Genomic DNA, 17,945 nt, shown 5'->3' with positions numbered 1-17,945 from the left:
ACCCCATCTCTACTAAAAACGCAAAAATTAGCTGGGCGTGGTGGTGTGCACCTGTAATCCCAGCTACTCAGAAGGCTGAGACAGGAGCGTCGCTTGAACCCAGGACACGAGGCTGCAGTGGGCTGAGATTGTGCCACTGCACTCGTCTGAGCAACAGAGTGAGACTGTCTCAAAAAATAAAGACTTCAATTTTCTGGTTTCTCCTGGATGAATAGTGGTGAAATTAACTAAAACAGGGATTATAGGAAGAAAAATTAATTTGGATTGAATTTTAGGTATGTGTAGGAGATACAGGTTAAAAAAATAAAGCAGGCAGAGATAACCTAGGCCTAAGATAAAGATCTGGGTTGGAGATACACAGGTGGGGATCATTTGGATATAACTGAAATCAGAGGCATAGATGGGGCTGATCAGGGAAGATTATTAGATGGCAGAACTCTGGAGGTTTAAAAATGACAACTGCAGGATGGAGGAGGGAGACCGGGCTTAGAGGCAGGAGCCACAGAGGTAGAAAGAAAGCCAAGAATGTCATAGAAATTAAGAGAAAAATGAGTTTCAGAATGAAGAAGGAATGGAGAGAAATAAAAGTTTCAGAACAAGCAATTAAGTAGAGGTTTCAAAGACAAGGGCTAAAAAATGCCCACACAAAATGATAATCAGGAGATCATTTGGTGAACTTGGAAAGAGATATTTCATAGAAGTCAGAAAGTGTTAGAAGTGGAGCCAAATTGCAGGAGTTGAAATATGAATGGTTAGCAAGAAAGTGGAGCTAGAATATACATTCTTCTGCTGCTTTTTTTTTTAAAGATAGGATCTTGCTCTGTTGCACAGCCTAGAGTACAGGGGCACAATCATGGCTCACTGCAGCCTCGACCTCCCCAGCTCCAGTGATCTTCCCAACTCAGCCTCTTAAGTAGTTGGGACCACAGGTACATGCCACGCCACCACTCCTAGCCAATTTTAAAATTTGTGTAGAGATGAGGTCTCACTATATTGCCCAGGCTGCAATATATATATATATATATATATTTTTTTTGAGATGGAGTTTCACTCTTGTTGCCCAGGCTGGAGTGCAATGGTGCAATCTCAGCTTACTGCAACCTCCACCTCCCGGGTTCAAGCGATTGTCCTGCCTCTGCCTCCTGAGTAGCTGGGACTACAGGCATGCGCCACCACGCCTGGCTAATTTTGTGTTTTTAGTAGAGACGAGGTTTCTCCATGTTGGTCAGGCTGGTCTTAAACTCCCGACCTCAGGTGATCCTCCTGCCTCGGCCTCCCAAAGTGCTGGGATTACAGGTGTGAGCCACCGCACCCGGCCTCCTGAAGTTTATTTAAAAGAAAGATTAAACCACAAACGTTACTTCTTTAATATCCTTACAGAAAATGGGTTTTTACTACGAAAGAAGTGAATGTAGTAAGTAACTACTGCAGGTCCATAAGATTAAAAGCAGCAGAACCACCTAATTTCCATGCCCCACTATCATGAACTGAATAAACTGAGAACTTACCAGTCTGCAAGGTAAAGGACCAAACAATGGTTTATCTTCATCACTCAAAATTCTTTCTACAGATTAAAGATGGTTAAAATGGTAAATGTTATGTTATGTATATTTTAATATAATTTTTTAAAAAGGTTAAAAAAACCCCAATTCTACAGAAAGTACAATATTGTCAAGTTTCAGAATCTTCAAAGTAATTTCACAAAAATTAAATTTGGTTACAAAGTAAAAACGAACAGTACATTCCTTCAACTGACAAGAAGCTATAACCACCACCAAGAGTTCTCTGTTGCTGTGGTTAATTTATGAACTATCAATCTAGTATTTTGTCAGTACACTACATTTCTTGCTTCTAAGTCTTTTTCTTATTTCTTCACATTGTTACCCACTTTAAACATTTCATTTAAAAACAAGATTCTATGCCTAATTAATATCAACGAATGCTTGTGACTCATAGAGAAACAGCTGTAAATCTCTTACCTATGCTTTGGATGGTGTATGCGCAGCTACCCCAACACATTATGGGAACACGAGGATCCTCTTCATTGGGATGAACCTTTAGTCCCACCTTGTAGGTAGCAGTTCCAAATGTCGTTAGCATTTCTTTTATGCTCTCAGAATAAGGGTTCCTGAAGTAAACATGTATAAAATTAGCTCAGAACAATGTGCACATATCAATCAAATGGTTTGGTTTCTTAACAGCTCTTTGCTATATTGAAATTGAACCACTTAACATATATCCAGAGATAATTGTATACAAAGTGATCAGAGATAATGCAAACTGCCCCTGCCCAAGAGGAGTTAGACTCTTTGACTTAGCAGGGGTGAGGCACAGGGCTGAAAACAGGGTGCTGGGCACAAGCCTACATACTACACAGTGAGGTCCTTGACCCTGTTTCCCATCCTGAGAACATCAGCAATGTATACCCACTTCCACAGAGATTAGTTTTTCCAGTGAACAATCCTCAGGGGAAAGTTGTTTTTACACACTGACATTCGGGGGTCACCCAAGCAAAAGACTGGAGGTGTCCTTATCACCTTACTGTGAGGCTTACAAATCAGCAAGCTCCAACCTGTCCACCAGGTATCCTTATGCTCATTGCCTTATGCTTAAATAGTTATCCAAGGACTAATAAACATTTAAGGAAAGCATCAAAGAGATAAAACAAAACAAAGAAGCAGAGAAACAGAACTCAGGGAAAACAGAGACGATGTAGAAAGCAAAAAACTCTTAAGAAAATTAGGTTATCAGTTCAAGAGGGGCAACAGTGAGCTAATAGAACTACCTCAAAGAACAAAATCCAAGAAAAAATTATTTAAGAAACAACATAAAAAATTCTCAGAAATGAAGGACATGAATGTTCAGGTTCAATAGGTTTATTGAACGCCTAGCAAAATGAATAAAAAAAGATTCATATACCAAGAAATATCATAGAAAATTTCAGAACACTGAAGAGATACAGAGAATATCTTACAGTTTTCAGAAGTAACAGAGTTACAAGCCCGGGTGTGGTGGCTCACGCATGTAATCCTAGCACTTTGGGAGGCCAAGGTGGGTGAATCACTTGAGGTCAGGAGTTCGAGACCAGCCTGGCCAACATGGTGAAACGCTGTCTCTACTAAAAATACAAAAAATGAGTGGGGCATGGTGGTGCACGCCTGTCGTCCCAGCTACTTGGGAGGCTGAGGCATGAGAATCCCTTGAACCTGGGTGGCAGAGGTTGCAGTGAGCTGAGATCAACACTCTGTACAACACTCTGTCTCAAAAAAGAAAACAAAAAAAAGAAGTAATAGAAAATAGAAGTAATAGTATAGTAATAGAGTTATAAAGGAACCAGGCATGGTGGCTCACACTTGTAATCCGAACTACTCAGGAGGCTGAGGTGGGAGGATCGCTTGAGCCCAGGAGTTCAAGGCCAACCTGGACAACATAGAACCCAGCTCTAAAAAAGTTAAAAAAAAAAAATGTGGCTGAGTGTGGTGGCTGATGCCTGTAATTGCAGCACTTTGGGAGGCCGAGGTGGGCAGATCATCTGAGGTCAGGAGTTTGAGACCAATCTAGCCAACATGGTGTGAAACCCCGTCTTTACTAAAAATACAAAAATTAGCCAGGTGTGGCAGCTCATGTCCCAGCTACTCAGGAGGCTGAGACGGGAGAATCGCTTGAACCCGGGATGCAGAGGTTGCAGTGAACTTGTGCCACTGCACTCTAGCCTGGGGGACAGAGTGAGAACCTGTCTCAAAAAAACAAAAATTTACAAAGGAACAAGAATTAGAATGGGATTAATTTCTCAATGGATACAGAATTTAGTAAAATAATGCCTTCAAAATCTAGGTAAAAAGTTAGTTCTACCCCAGAATTCTATACCCAAACTATCAATTGAGCATATGAATAAAATAAACATATTTTTGAACATGAAAATATACCATCCAGGTATCCTTTCTTAGGAATCTGCAAAAAGAGCAAGTACTTAAGAAAGAGGAAGACACTCAATCCAGAAAATAAGAGGAGCAGGGCCAAGAGAAGTGACAGCTGTGCCCCCTCCTGACTGCAGGAGAACAGAGGCTGTGTGGGGGAAGGAGGGACCCAGCAACAGATCATCTGACAGATCTGAGCACTTAGAAAAGCTGTTAGGAGGCCAGGTGTGGTGGCTCACGCCTGTAATCCCAGCACTTTGGGAGGCTGAGGCGGGTGGATTACCTGAGGTCAGGAGTTCAAGACCAGCTTGGGCAACATAGAGAAACCCCACCTCTACTAAAAATGCAAAAATCAGTCAGGCGTGGTAGTGCATGCCTGTAATCCCAGCTACTTGGGAGGCTGAGGCAGGAGAATTGTTTGAACCCGGGAGGGGAGGCTGCAGGGAGCTGAGATCACGCCACTGCACTCCAGCCTGGGTGACAGAGCGAGACTGTCTCCAAAACAAAACAAAAAAAAAAAAAAAAGAAAAGTTGTTAGACATTGGACAGATCTACTGCACCATTCAGAAAAAAAAAAAAAAAAATACATAGAAAACAAGTACATGAAAAAGACAAGGTAATTATTAACTGTAAGAAAGACAAAACTGAGCCTGGGCAACAGCACGAGACTCTGTCTCAAAAAAAAAAAAAAAAAAAAAAAAAAAAAAAAGACAAAACTGTATAAGAAAGGAAATATAATTCTAATACGCAACTTGTATCAGCAGACACACAGTTATTATAATGTACAAACTGACAACTAGATTTAACCAAAAATTGTGGAATAATTTACCAGTCAACAGTGAAGATACTGTCTAATTAGAAATATGGAAGTAAACACTAGAAGTGACAAATAAAATGACAGGACTGGGGGAATGTCGCAGACAGGAGATTGAAGTTTTTTTTCTTTTGAGATGGGGTCTTGGTCTGTCGCCCAGGCTGGAGTGCAGTGGTGTGATCTTGGCTCATTGCAACCTCTGCCTCCCAAGTTCAAGCGATTCTCCTGCCTCAGCCCCCCAAGTAGCTGGGATTACAAGCGTGCACCACCACGCCTGGCTACTTTTTGTTATTTTTAGTAGAGACAGGGTTTCAACATGTTGGCTAGACTAGTCTTGAATTCCTGACCTCAAGTGATCTGCCCGCCGTGGCCTCCCAAAGTGCTGGGATTATAGGCGTGATGTTTTTTCTATTCAAGTCTTCTAGGTCTGTATTTATTGAGTTACTTGGTACATGCCAGGCACAGCTTTCAGATGGCTCTACGTACATTATGTCACTTTATCCTAATAACACCTATGAATTATCCTCACTTGACAGATGAGGGAATTGAGGTACAGAGAGGTCAAGCAATTTGCCCAAAGTTGCACAGCTAGTAAGTGGTGGTGCTGGGAACTGAATCAACCAGTCTAGCTCCAGAATCTATGCTATACCTTGTAACTAACTGGCTATGGGGTAAAATAGGGTGGAAAATATTCTGGTTTTAATCCTGGGTTACTAAGAGCTTGGTTAGGTTATTAATATAAATTTTGAAGTCAGACGGAAGTGTGGGATTCATTGGGGAGGCTGAGCAGTTTGTATTTAGAATTACTGATTAGATGTTGTCAAGGAGAGCCAGGTAAAGAAAGGGGTGTGGCAGGGGTCAGCAATGCTGACTAGGAGAGGGTAGTGAGAGTTAAACATGCCACATGGTTCTTAGATTTTTTTAATGTACTGCAATGAATACCATCATGTAATGCTGAAACTTTTTTTGTTGTTGTTTTGAGACAGGGTCTCACTCTGTCACCCAGACTGGAGTGTAGTGGTGCAATGAAGGCTCACTGCAGCCTCCACCTCTGGGGCTCACACTATCCTCCTGCCTCAGCCTCTGCTTAAACCTTAGAACTAAAGATCACTATCCTATAACATTTTGCTCCCTCGCTTGCCAAATCATATTCCTCCTAACTGCTGACTTAATCATTCATTTCAAATGGGTCAAATATTAAAGGAGTAAAATAATATACTTACTTAGGACGAAAATCAGGCCTGAACCCTTCAGGGAGCTGTAATTCATCCACATTTTCTGAATTCTTTGTAGAGGCATTATCTATAGAAACAGGCATTTTATACTATTATTCAATAGATGACAATATTCCTAAAAGTACAGCCATATAGGTCAAAGAAATTAAAAACAAAAGGAAAAAAATTCCCTAATAAAAACTGGCATAACAACCATATGAAGCATGAAAACATTATTGCTCTAGTTGACCAAGGCCCTTTCTTAACTATGCATTTTCTTATAGTACAGCCACTAAAACAAAAACAAGAGTAGCTATTCTGTTTCTATGAAAACCAATGATATAAATCCTGTTCATACTACGTTCCCACAAGGTCATAAGTGCAGTGCATGGTCTATGAAACTTGGGAAGCCTTTGGTAATGCCAACAGTAAGGTGAGTTAGCCCACCGAGAACTAAAGCTAGCTCTGCAACACTCAGTTACATCTCCCCCACCTCCAGAAGCTCTTCGATAAAATGGGGGAATAAGTGAGAAGTGTTTATTAGAAACTTCACATGAACTTGTGTGTTTAAGGAATAAGGAGTAATGCAGTAAAGTCAAATTTAGTTTATTAAGACAAGGAAAATTAGAATGAGTCAAAATTTTAAATGGGAGGTTTCACTTTTAAACAATTTCTTCTGGAAATACATTTTCTGATGACCTCAGACTTTAGGGAAAAATGAAAACAGGTTACCAGAACTTACTAGGAGTACTTTCTTCTTTCCTAAGAAACTGTAATGCTTTTATTTGCTGAGATATTGTTCTAATCCACTGAGTCAGATTTGGTTGGTCTGAAAAATTTAACCTGCTAGAAAAGATTATAGAGAGTATTTAGTGTTTTATTATTGTTCCTTAAGATACAAAAGACTCCTTAAATGATCACAGGCATATTTTAGACACACTCCAAATATTAAAAACAAAAAGGATAAGGGAAAATTTGTTGCATTAAAAAAAATCAGGATACTGGCCAATGGAAATGAATATATTATTTGTCAGTATGATGGTAATAACACTGTGTATTAAAAATCTCACTCTTCAGTATTGGAATTTGCTAGAATTTCTTAAGTATCATAATCACCATCACTATTAATATCTACCAAGTGCTTATTATGTTACAAGCACTTAGTAAAGAATTTTACTGTAAATATCTTATTTATTTAGACTTAATCCTCAAAATATCCCTACATTTTGTTTCAGGTTGTATTATTATTTGCATATTGTATTATTTGTATAGGTTGTATTCCTATATTTTGTAATAGGTTTTATTATTGTCCCCATTTTACAGATGAGGAAACTGAGGTTTAGAGCTATGTAACTTGACTAAGGCCGAATAAGGGACAAAGCTAGCATTCAAACTTGGCTCTGTCAGATTCCAAAGCCTGTGTTCTTTTTATGATTTTATTCGAATATGACTAAACCATAATTGAATCTCATAGGCAAAACCCAAAAAGTGGACCAATAAAGTGACCGGTGAAATCCAACAAGACTGATTTCTTCTTATACACAGTTAATCCTCCATCTAACAATAATTAATTTCTTTATCAGTTCAAATGCAGATAAGTCAGTACCAGGATATTCTTTTATAATTAAAAAGCATGAGCTTACACTCAAATCTACTAATATTTTAAGAACATTTTGTGGTAGCATAGACTAAGAACACCAAAGTTTGAACTCCTAAAACTGACAAGAAAAAACTGACTTTGCTTTGAACTGAATCCAAATAACACAGAAATGGATCATTTATACTCACATAACTTACTATTTGTGCATACAAGTAGATAGCATAATTCTACATTGAGAAATGAAGTTCAGATTCGAATAGCAGACATTATCAAATTCATACTTGAAATGAGTATGTCCAATACTCGTAACTAAAAGCATCCAAAAAACTGTGAAGTTACAGAAATTTTCCATTTTCTTTTATTTTTTTTAGTCTGCTAGACAAATTCTAAAAGAGCTAAAAATATGGAACACTTCATGAATTTGTGTGTCATCCTTGTGAAAGAGCCATGCTTATCTTCTCTTTATCGTTCCAATTTTAGTGTATGTGTTGCTGAAGCAAGCACTTAGTAGCTGGGACTATAGGCATATGCCACTACATCCAGCTAACTTTTTATTTTTTGTACAGACAGGGTCTATGTTGCCCAGGCTGGTCTTGAACTCCTGGGCTCAAATGATCCTCTCACCTCGGCCTCCCAAAGTGCTAGAATTATAGATGTGAGCCACAATGCCCAGCTGAGATTTTTCCATTTAAAATATACCAACAGATTTTCATTTTTTTTGCCTGGTTCTTCAAACTATGAATGGCCAGTACATTACAAAAAGTTTTATTCGATTTTTAGACTGTCCCATAAAGTCAGTTTGAGTTGTTCCATCTCCCTCTACCAGTTTACTGAGCATCTCTTGAAAAGTGTATGGGAGATATTAAAAGTAGGGTCCCTAGAAATAAACCAGATACTTGGTTTTCATAAATACACAGGAATTTTATAGCTTAGAAACTGTTAAATTTTCACCTGTTCCTCTCTAAAAACTAAAATCACATTCCACAGGTCTGCTAGAAGAAAATGACTAGAGTTTGGAAAGTATCTGGAAAACACTATGCAATTGCCTAGACTAAACTTTCCTCCCTGATTTATTATTTCATTATCTTCAAACTATTGCTTTGTAATAGGTTGTCATGAGCCAAAACTTACTTGTTAAAAATATTCCTTGGAGGAAGCAGCAGAGGAATAACAGTATTACTCAAGCATTCACAAAGGGGGCAAAGGAATTCTCCGTTTTCTACATCATAGCTTGTATGTAAGCGTAATCTCTGTTGCCTTCGCTGTTCTTTAGCTTGAACGGAATCAAAATACCTTTACAATTAGAGAACATGAGGTATCAAAACAATGGTAATTTATATAAATGACAGCCACAAGTTTCAACATTTTAAATAATTTGTTTCCACAAATAGTTCAAAAATGAAAATCTTAAACTAAATTATTTTTAACATGATTTTTGAGTGATTTTAAAAATCCAAATGGATTAAAAGTTCTAAAACAGGAAAATAAAAAAAAAAAGACTGCCATGTAAAAAAGCATTCACAAAGCAGCAACAAAAATTTCTTGGTGCCATTGTTCTCTTGCCACTTCCCCAAGGCTGGTGGCTATTTGTTTTTTTTTTTTTTTTTTTTTTTTTTGAGATGGAGTCTCGCTCTGTTGCCCAGGCTGGAGTGCAGTTGCACGATCTTGGTTCACTGCAACCTCCACCTCCCACATTCAAGCAATTCTCCTGTCTCAGCCTCCCAAGTAGCTGGGACTACAACGTGGTGGCTAGTTGTTAGGGGTAGTTCATGATAACTGGGTGAGCACAGTTCTAGAATAATAGTATTATTGATTTGCTGGTTTTGCAGAAGCATAGGAAACACCAAGCTAGAACAAATTCAGGACATCTCACCACAGGGAGCCATTACAATTTTGGGAAGTAACAAAGCAAGTACTAACATCTATGGAATCAAAAGTTGTCCACCCTGGACCCAAAGAAAGACAACATTACCCTTCTAGAGTTTATCCTACTGTAAAAACCCTTTTCTTCATCCACAGACTGATACAGATCCACTTCCTTCTTTGGAAGATATAGAAGAGACTTGGACATAAAGCTAAATTAAAAAACATATCTGACATATATTTTACATCTATGACAAGGCAAATAACTTTTGTTATTTATTAGGCAATGATACAGATTTTTTCAACATTTTTAGTTCTTTTCCTTTTTTCTAGAATGAAATTTCCTCTATTTTAAAAATATTGAGCCCTTAGATAAACTGCTCTTGACAGATATTAAGAATATACATTACCTTTGCCAACAATGGGCATGCATAATGTGCCCACAGCTACTAGTGTGTGTTCCACAAGATAGATCAGGGTGCATGAATAATGGATCATATTTTTCTGCATTACAAAACAAACAAACAAAAAAACAAAAAAAGTGAAGCATTTAATTTTCCTGTAACAAATGTGTAACTTTAAATTGTAAAATCCTTGATAAAGACTTGTAAATTTGAAATGAAATGCTAGTTTATTCCTCTGAGATACCAATAATTTATGCAACACCTTGGATTATTTAGAAAGTAGGACTCTCTAATTTTCACCATCCACAGCAAATTAATTAAACATTCTCAAATTGTAAACTGAAATTAGAACTATGAATTTAAATATATCCAATCTTTTGAACATTTCACACTTTCAGAGTACTGAGATATTTCAAGTCCTCCCATCGTACCCTGAGCTCCAGGTAAAAGAGCTACTCTCTTCATGGGGCTGCCTTATGTGCGTTCAGGGCAGCTGGGTTACAATGATCTCTAATAAAAAATGTTTTGGCAGTAATGGGGCGCCCCCTCGAGGACAGACTGCCTAACAACACTCATACGGCAAATAATCACATCAGAGCCAAAGTGACAACAAAAAATCTAAGCACAGACCAGATCAGATGGGGGAAAAAAAAAGGTAATTCAGAGTCTCCTGTCCTGGTGCTAATTTTTATATTCAAAGGGGATGAAAAATCACAAAAAACAAGATGGATGTTTGGCTTCTTTTGGAATTTTTTGAATTCTTTATATAAATTAGTATAATCTTAGAAATTTCCTAGCACTCTAGAAAGAACTACGTTTAATTTGCTTTAATAGTTTTAATTTACTTTAACACTAGAACAGTGCAAATGTCAAAGCATTAAGAAAATCCACTTATAGCCAGCTAATGCTTTTTCTTCAGGAAGTAATAAGTTAAATAAAATTAGCAACTTTGTCTTTGGCCTTGAATGAAATTTATAAAGCACCTAGTTTAAATGACTATCTTTTTTTTTTTTAAAGACAGTCTCGCTCTGTCGCCCAGATTGGAGTGCAGTGGCACGATCTCGACTCACTGCAAGCGCCGCTTCCTGGGTTCACGCCATTCTCTTGTCTCAGCCTCCCGAGTAGCTGGGACTACAGTAACTGCCACCACGCCTGGCTAATTTTTTTTTTGTATTTTTTAGTAGAGATGGGGTTTCACCGTGTTAGCCAGGATGGTCTTGATCTCCTGACCTTGTGATCTGCCCGCCTCGGCCTCCCAGAGTGCTGGGATTACATGCGTGAGCCACCGCGCCTGGCCTTTTTTTTAAAAAAAAACAAAAAAAACAAAAAAAACAAAAACACACAGGGTCTCGCTCCGTCACCCAGGCTGGAGGGCAGTGGTGCAATCTCGGCTCACTGCAACCTCTGCCTCCCAGGTTCAAGCAATTCTCATGCCTCAGCCTCTTGAGTAGCTGGGACTGCAGGTACGTGCCATCAAATTCGGCTAGTTTTTTTTTTTTTTTGTACTATTAGTAGAGATGGGGTTTCGCCATGTTGGCCAGGCTGGTCTTGAACTCCTGACCTCAGGTGATCCACCTGCCTCGGCCTCCCAAAGTGCTGGGATTACAGGCATGAGCCACCATACCCAGCCTCAATGACCATTTTTAAAGATGAAGCAGACCAACCTTTCATAAGTAGGATGCAAAGACTTTCTTTATAGAGAGAAGACAACTCTAAAAGTGGGCTCTCAAACCTCCTTTCACGCTGCAGTGTGAAAGGCACTGGTTAAAGCAGTGCTCTGGGAATTCCCAAGACACAGTTCCTACTCTCAAGAAGTTTACTGGGTATCGCTGAAGCACATGCACACAGAGCACAACCTACGAGCAGAGAAATAAATGTGTCTGTGGTGGACAAAATCATGCGCAGACTGGATCTCCCTGCTTTACTCCCTCAGTTGCTGAAAGAGGGCCCCCAACCGTCCTGCACGGTAATCTGTATCCCAAGAATCTGCTTTCTGGGGAACCCGATCTGTGATGGTATTACTATTCTAAATCAGAATTTGGCTCAAGGATTGCCTCTTACATAGGTAATTCTCCATCACTGTTCTTAGGAGATTCCACTCAGGCTCTATCAATAAGACAAAACAATTATTATTTCAGTGTGTCAACAAATGGCCAGGACTCTGCGAGTGTACTGAAAGATGGAAAAGACAGTGAAATGCCAAACTATGTAATGTTAAATCACAAAGAAAAGCTTTTCCTTGAATCCCTGCTATTTATCAGCTATGTGATTCAGGTATAACTTTCTGGAGTGCTTCCTCATCTGCCAAGTGGGGAATCCTGCCTAAGTTACCTGTCAAAGATACCATCCAAGTCTACGGAGTTATTTTTAGGTTTAAAAAATCTCAATGTATCACCAACCACATTAACTGGCAGTTGTTATGAAAAGGGAAGATGAGAATCTAGCTATGACTTACCTGGATCTTGAATAAATTTACTTCTGTTTTTTGATAATACAGTTGATCTCTGAACAAATGCTGCCAAGACCATTGCCCTGCTTTCCACTTTAACTTCTTGCTCCTCTTGGCACAATATACATGTAACGAATTGTCTTTGTTCAGGAACCTGAGTTTGTGTGGGGCCCAGTGCTGTAAGTGTTATATCTGAAACCACAGGGCTGCAATACGAAGGTGATGAATATAATTAATGATCCCAAGAACTTTCTATATAATCATAAAATAGCAAACTACAGGTATGTATGTATGTGTGCGTGTGTATATATTTTTTTTTTTTTTTTTTTTTTTTTTGAGACAGAGTCTTGCTCTGTCACCCAGGCTGGGGTGAGTGGCACAATCTCGGCTCACTGCAACATCTGCCTCCCAGGTTCAAGCAATTCTCCTGCCTCAGCCTCCTGAGTAGCTGGGATTATAGGCGCGCACCACCACACCCGGCTAATTTTTTTTTTTGTATTTTTAGTAGAGATGGGGTTTCACCATGTTGGTCAGGCTGGTCTCGAACTCCTGACCTTGTGATCCACCCGCCTTGGCCTCCCAAAGTGCCGGGATTACAGGCATGAGCCACCACGCCCGGCCAGGTTTGTATATATTTAACACATGGTTTTGATAACTTGGATTGTCAAGTCTTTGGTATGTATCAAAACCATCTCCTTTAATCCTCACAGTAATCTAATCTTCAACACAGATGTCATACACTCTAGGTAACTGAGTGTAGTGTACTCATTCTTTCATGAATGTCCAAGGTCTTCTGCAGAAAATACCCTACCAGGTATACACAGGACTTACCATATCTATATTCCGAGATTTCTAAGATTAAATCTTCTAAATGGAGGTCACAAAATTTACCTATGAATTCTACTAAATTACTTTAGGATTAAAAGTATACTTACAAGGAAAAAAAGCAACACTGCCCCCTAGTTGGGAACCACTGGTCAAGAGATTAATTTTTTTTTCTTTTTTACCTATTATCAAGAACAGCAGAGGTTGAGGCATCCAGTTCTAATGTCTGCTGAAAGAGTTCTTTGTTTTCATCAATAAAATGCCGCTGCATTTCAGACATCTGAGCCATTATCTTTTCTCTGCGCAGTCTGGCAATTTCTGCTTTTCTCTTCCTCTCAGCTTTGTCTTTGTCCCTTGAACTCTGAAATTATGCGCCATTCAATTAGACCATTAGATGCTAAAATGCACATTTTTTTCTGAAGCAGTAATATCTTTGTTGTAAATACCAGTTAAAAAACTATTCTATAATCTCACTTATTTAAACAAGAGAAAAGACTCTTAAATTGACCTGTTTTAAAGCAAAAAAGCAGACAAAAAATTGATACAACAAATAGAGATAAATAGTGGCATATTTCTTGGAATTTAAATGTTGTAAGTAACTGGCAACTTAATGTAGATAAATTTAATTTTTTCATACTGAACTTGCTATAATTTTTTAGCATTATCACACTTTTTACTGTTTATACCTCTTCCATTATGGTTCCTTCTGTCTCTGCCACGGGACTGGTAGGTGAACTCTCCCTCATCTTTTTAACAGCATTAAAAGTCTACAAAAAAAAAAAAAGTATCAGTATCCTGTATGAAATATCATCACAATGTACACATAATATTTAATATTTCTCACAAAAAGCAGAGGAATGTAGAGATTTTACCTTTAATATCCACCGAATCATGTCTTTGTGGACTTCTAGGTAGGGAGCATTTTGTAGTGTTTCCAGCATAGCTAGTATGCTAGGAGAGTTTTTTGGTGCTTCACCAGGTTCTACGGAAGAAAAATAAAAGGCACAAGAACAATAGCTAACACTTCATAGTACTTATTCCTATGCACAGGAACATAAATGCAGTTGCTTATAACACCTATTGCCCATAATTTGATAATGGCTCTACCAAAATAGAGATTTTCAATACTTCTTGAGAACGTGACATATTTGTCTTTTACAACAAGTAGCCAACAACTAGAATTCTTTAAGGATTCAAAAGTGACTTTTTATAGCAAATGATTATTTTAACTTCCCTTTAGCAAAATTACATACAAATTCAGCTAAAAATAACTGGTGTCTCTGAGATTTTACAGGTCTAAAAATAAATTAGCATTAAGAGGTGCATATATGTACAAATATGTTTATTTGCTCTGACCATTGCCTTTAATAAAAACTAGATTCAGAATAAAATGAATTTCTTCCCCTAGGAATTCACTGTTTATTTGAATATGAGTCAAGTCCATATCTTCTATTAGTCTGCAGCCAGAAATGTTCAATTATTGATTTTCTTGATTTTGGTGCTGCCATTCTGGAAAAATGTCCCTTTTTCCTAAGAGGGGAAGAGATTGACCTGTGTGATCTTTAATATTTTATCACATCTAAAACTCTGTGGCATGCATTAGGGATGTGACTCTAGATAAGGGAGAGGTTTCTTTGCAAATAAATTGTGTATCTTAATTATGTAGAATGTCTAAAGACAAGTTAAGAGTAATGTTGAGGGAAAATGATGATTGTTTAATAAAAAGGAAAGAGAAAGTAAGAGAGAAGCTAATTTTTTTTTTTTTTTTGAGACGGTCTCACTCTGTCGCCCAGGCTGGAGTGCAGTGGTGTAATCTCCACCCACTGCAACTTCCACCTCCTGGGTTCAAGCGATTCTCCTGCCTCAGCCTCCTGAGTAGCTGGGATTACAGGTGCCCACCAGCATGCCCGGTTAATTTTTGTATTTTTGGTAGAGACAGGGTTTCGTCATGTTGGCCAGGTTGGTCTTGAACTCTTGACCTCAGGTGATTCACCCACCTTGGTCTCCCAAAGTGCTGGGATTACAGGAGTGAGCCACCGTGCCTGGCCAAGAACCTAATATTTTATAGTGATGAGTGAATGAAATTAGTATTCTGTATGGTTATTCTAAAATAAACACACCAGAAACAAAGAAAGCAAAACAACAGTATTAATCCAAAGAAATAATATGGCAGAGAAAAAGAATAGGTAAAAACTGGCATCCAAGAATAAAGTCTTCAGTGGGAAAAGGTGGTTTCTCCTCTTTCTCTCATTTACTTGGATGAGGGCAAAAAGGAAAACTAGAGATCTAGCAGCAAACAAAATTACTTCCTCCTTGTGCCCTGGTAGCATAATTCTCACAGTTATTGTTTAGGAAGAAATGGCACTGAACACAGTTACAGAAATAATCCTTTTCAATCAAAGCATTTATAAACTCCTATCATAGCACCATCAATTCATTTAAAAACACCTCAGCAAATGGCTGACTACAGGTCTGTGGCAGGGAAAGTACAAGATGAGCTTGGGCATCTTTTGGGCTGGAAAGCGAGGTGGTACTCAAATACAAATGGGGCTCGGTGAAAAGGACACAGAAGCTGACTAAATAAACTCCCACTGACCAAAATGGGCATAATTTGAGCATCAAAAGGAATAATCATTATAAGTGACTATAAAACACTGAATAAATAAAAATCCATGAATAATATTAAAAAAAACTCTAAACAAAAAATATTCAAAGTTGCCACAATTGCAGGTAACTATCAGACCAATGGCTGATTCTGAAAATTAGTAAATGAAAAGCTTTTCTTTGACATGAAATATTATGTCTATAACAAATGGTTCAAGAAAGTATGTAAATATAAAAGCAAATAGAGCAAGCTACTGAATCTAGGTAGTAGGTATATGAACGTTTACTGGACAATTCTTTCGACTTGTCTATATGTTTGAAACTTTTAAAATAAAAAGCTAGAAAATCTCCCTGGCCTTCTTTTAAAAAGTCACATTTCTTTGTATGAAATGACAATCTAATCCCCTATAATTTTTATTTATTTTCAATACTGTAGAATCTTATGTCAACCACAGCCGATTGTAACTTTGAACTTAGCCCTAGATATTTTTATAAAAATGTATCAGGGTTTAATACAGTACCTTTACTACACAGATGAGTACATATAGCCTCAAATATTTGGATTAAATATTACCCTTTTAGAATCCATATGATCAAATAAAAGAGGTTATTGATTTCTTAAAATCATTTATATCTTGAGTTAATTTAGTAAAAAGATATATACATACTTGATATCTTCTGAGTGAAGGTAAATGTTACTACATGCTCTTCCGTGACATTCTCTAAATGTTGTTTTTCTTCTTGTAGTGCCATTCCAATTAAATGTAACACCTTGAATAAATGTTTTGTAACTTTTAGTAAAAATTTAAAAAATTAAGCACATATATTAATAAGAAATAGGAAAAAAGAATTATTGAAAAAGATAAATCAAACTATTAAATACAAAATGCAATTAAAACCAATTTGAAGTACTAATTTTTTTTCTTTTTTTTTTTTTTTTGAGATGGAGTTTTGCCCTGTCACCCAGGCTCACTGCAACCTCTGCCTCCTGGGTTCAAGTGATTCTCCTGCCTCAGCCTCCCCAGTAGCTGGGACTACAAGCGTGCCCCACCATGCCCAGCTAATTTTTGTACTTTTAGTAGAGATGGGGTTTCACCATGTTGGCCAGACTGGTCTTGAACTCCTGACCTCAAGTGATCCGCCCACCTTGGCCTCCCAAAGTGCTGTGATTAAAGGCGTGAGCCACCATATCCGGCCCTGAAGTATTAATTTTTATTAAATGAAAAGACTGAGGTTTATTTTCTAACAAAAATTATTGGCAAGAAAAACAAAATTTTCTACTTCAATGAGGAAGAAATTTCAATTGCAAATTCTCGGGGTAAGCTAAAATTACCACCAGCTGTGACCAGCAATTCACATACTATGTAAGTTTTATTCTATACCTATACTACAGACTTAAAAAAACCTTCCAAGAATCAGTGGTCAAGTAATTATAAAGCTAAACGTATCCCCCATGTAATTATCCAGTCTATGACACTACCTAATTTCTCTAAGGACTAAATCTTCATCATCTGAGAAAGACAAACTTTTATCTCTAATGCCTTATCATTTATAAACTTTATAGTTCTTCAATGTATCTCACAAAGTATTCCTGATCAGACTTCTAAGAGACTGTATCAACCTATTTGTTTTTTTACTGCTCTTATCCCATGCCCAAGTTTTTTTTGTTTTTTTGAGACGGAGTCTCCCTCTGTTGCCCAGGCTAGAGTGCAGTGGCACAATATTGGCTCACTGCAACCTCTGCCTCCCAGTTTCCAGTGATTCTCCTGAGCCCTCCTGAGTAGCTGGGATTATAGGCATGTGCCATGATGATTGGCTAATTTTTGTATTTTTAGTAGAGACGGGGTTTCACCATGTTGTACAGGCTGGTCTTGAACTCCCGACCCCAAGTGATCCACCCGCCTTGGCCTCCCAAAGTGTTAGGATTACAGGGGTGAGCCACTGTGCTGGGCCCACACCCCAGTTTTTGAGGAGATATGTGTGTGATGTCTCTGTATCCTTCCCTCCACATGGGATGACTGTGGTTGTCAGAGACTTGGAAGAACTAGGTGACATAAAGCAAATGTACACGTAAGGTAAATATTGTTCACAACTCTTTTCTCCATTATTTCCCACAAATCTTTTGTTCATGTAATGCTGACAGTACATGACAGCTAGTACAGCTGTACTAGTAATGAGCTAGCACACCACAGCTCCATGATTTTACACTTTAAATATGCTTATGGATAAATAGGAGGTCATTATAAGAATACATA

The 17,945-nt window shown here is 38.1% G+C and overlaps 1 protein-coding gene and 1 non-coding gene across 6 annotated transcripts in view; both read right to left on the bottom strand.

The window, feature by feature from the left end:
* Window positions 1–17,945, bottom strand: part of UBR2 (ubiquitin protein ligase E3 component n-recognin 2) — a 129,287-nt gene that overhangs the window by 19,504 nt on the left and 91,838 nt on the right. For 3 of the 5 annotated variants that reach the window (XM_030797587.1, XM_003266262.3, XM_030797588.1), the window contains 11 exons: window positions 16,359–16,461; window positions 13,959–14,068; window positions 13,773–13,853; window positions 13,269–13,447; window positions 12,268–12,467; window positions 9,819–9,912; window positions 8,677–8,838; window positions 6,688–6,791; window positions 5,955–6,033; window positions 1,980–2,128; window positions 1,509–1,564 (listed from right to left, as the gene is read on the bottom strand). In XM_030797587.1, coding sequence (XP_030653447.1) covers window positions 1,509–1,564; window positions 1,980–2,128; window positions 5,955–6,033; window positions 6,688–6,791; window positions 8,677–8,838; window positions 9,819–9,912; window positions 12,268–12,467; window positions 13,269–13,447; window positions 13,773–13,853; window positions 13,959–14,068; window positions 16,359–16,461 — 1,317 coding nt within the window. Of the gene's footprint in view, window positions 1–1,508; window positions 1,565–1,979; window positions 2,129–5,953; window positions 6,034–6,687; window positions 6,792–8,676; window positions 8,839–9,818; window positions 9,913–12,267; window positions 12,468–13,268; window positions 13,448–13,772; window positions 13,854–13,958; window positions 14,069–16,358; window positions 16,462–17,945 lie in introns of those variants that run through there. The other 2 variants (XM_030797589.1, XM_030797590.1) reach the window with 2 other exon arrangements.
* Window positions 7,943–8,049, bottom strand: LOC115831108. The gene has a single exon (XR_004026642.1). It is a non-coding gene; the product is annotated as a U6 spliceosomal RNA (small nuclear RNA).

This window comes from Nomascus leucogenys, chromosome 17 (assembly GCF_006542625.1).
Source record: "Nomascus leucogenys isolate Asia chromosome 17, Asia_NLE_v1, whole genome shotgun sequence".
In the NCBI taxonomy this organism is placed as follows: Eukaryota; Metazoa; Chordata; class Mammalia; order Primates; family Hylobatidae; genus Nomascus; species Nomascus leucogenys.
Note: the sequence above shows the minus strand (reverse complement) of the source record. Positions and strands in the feature narration are given on the sequence as shown.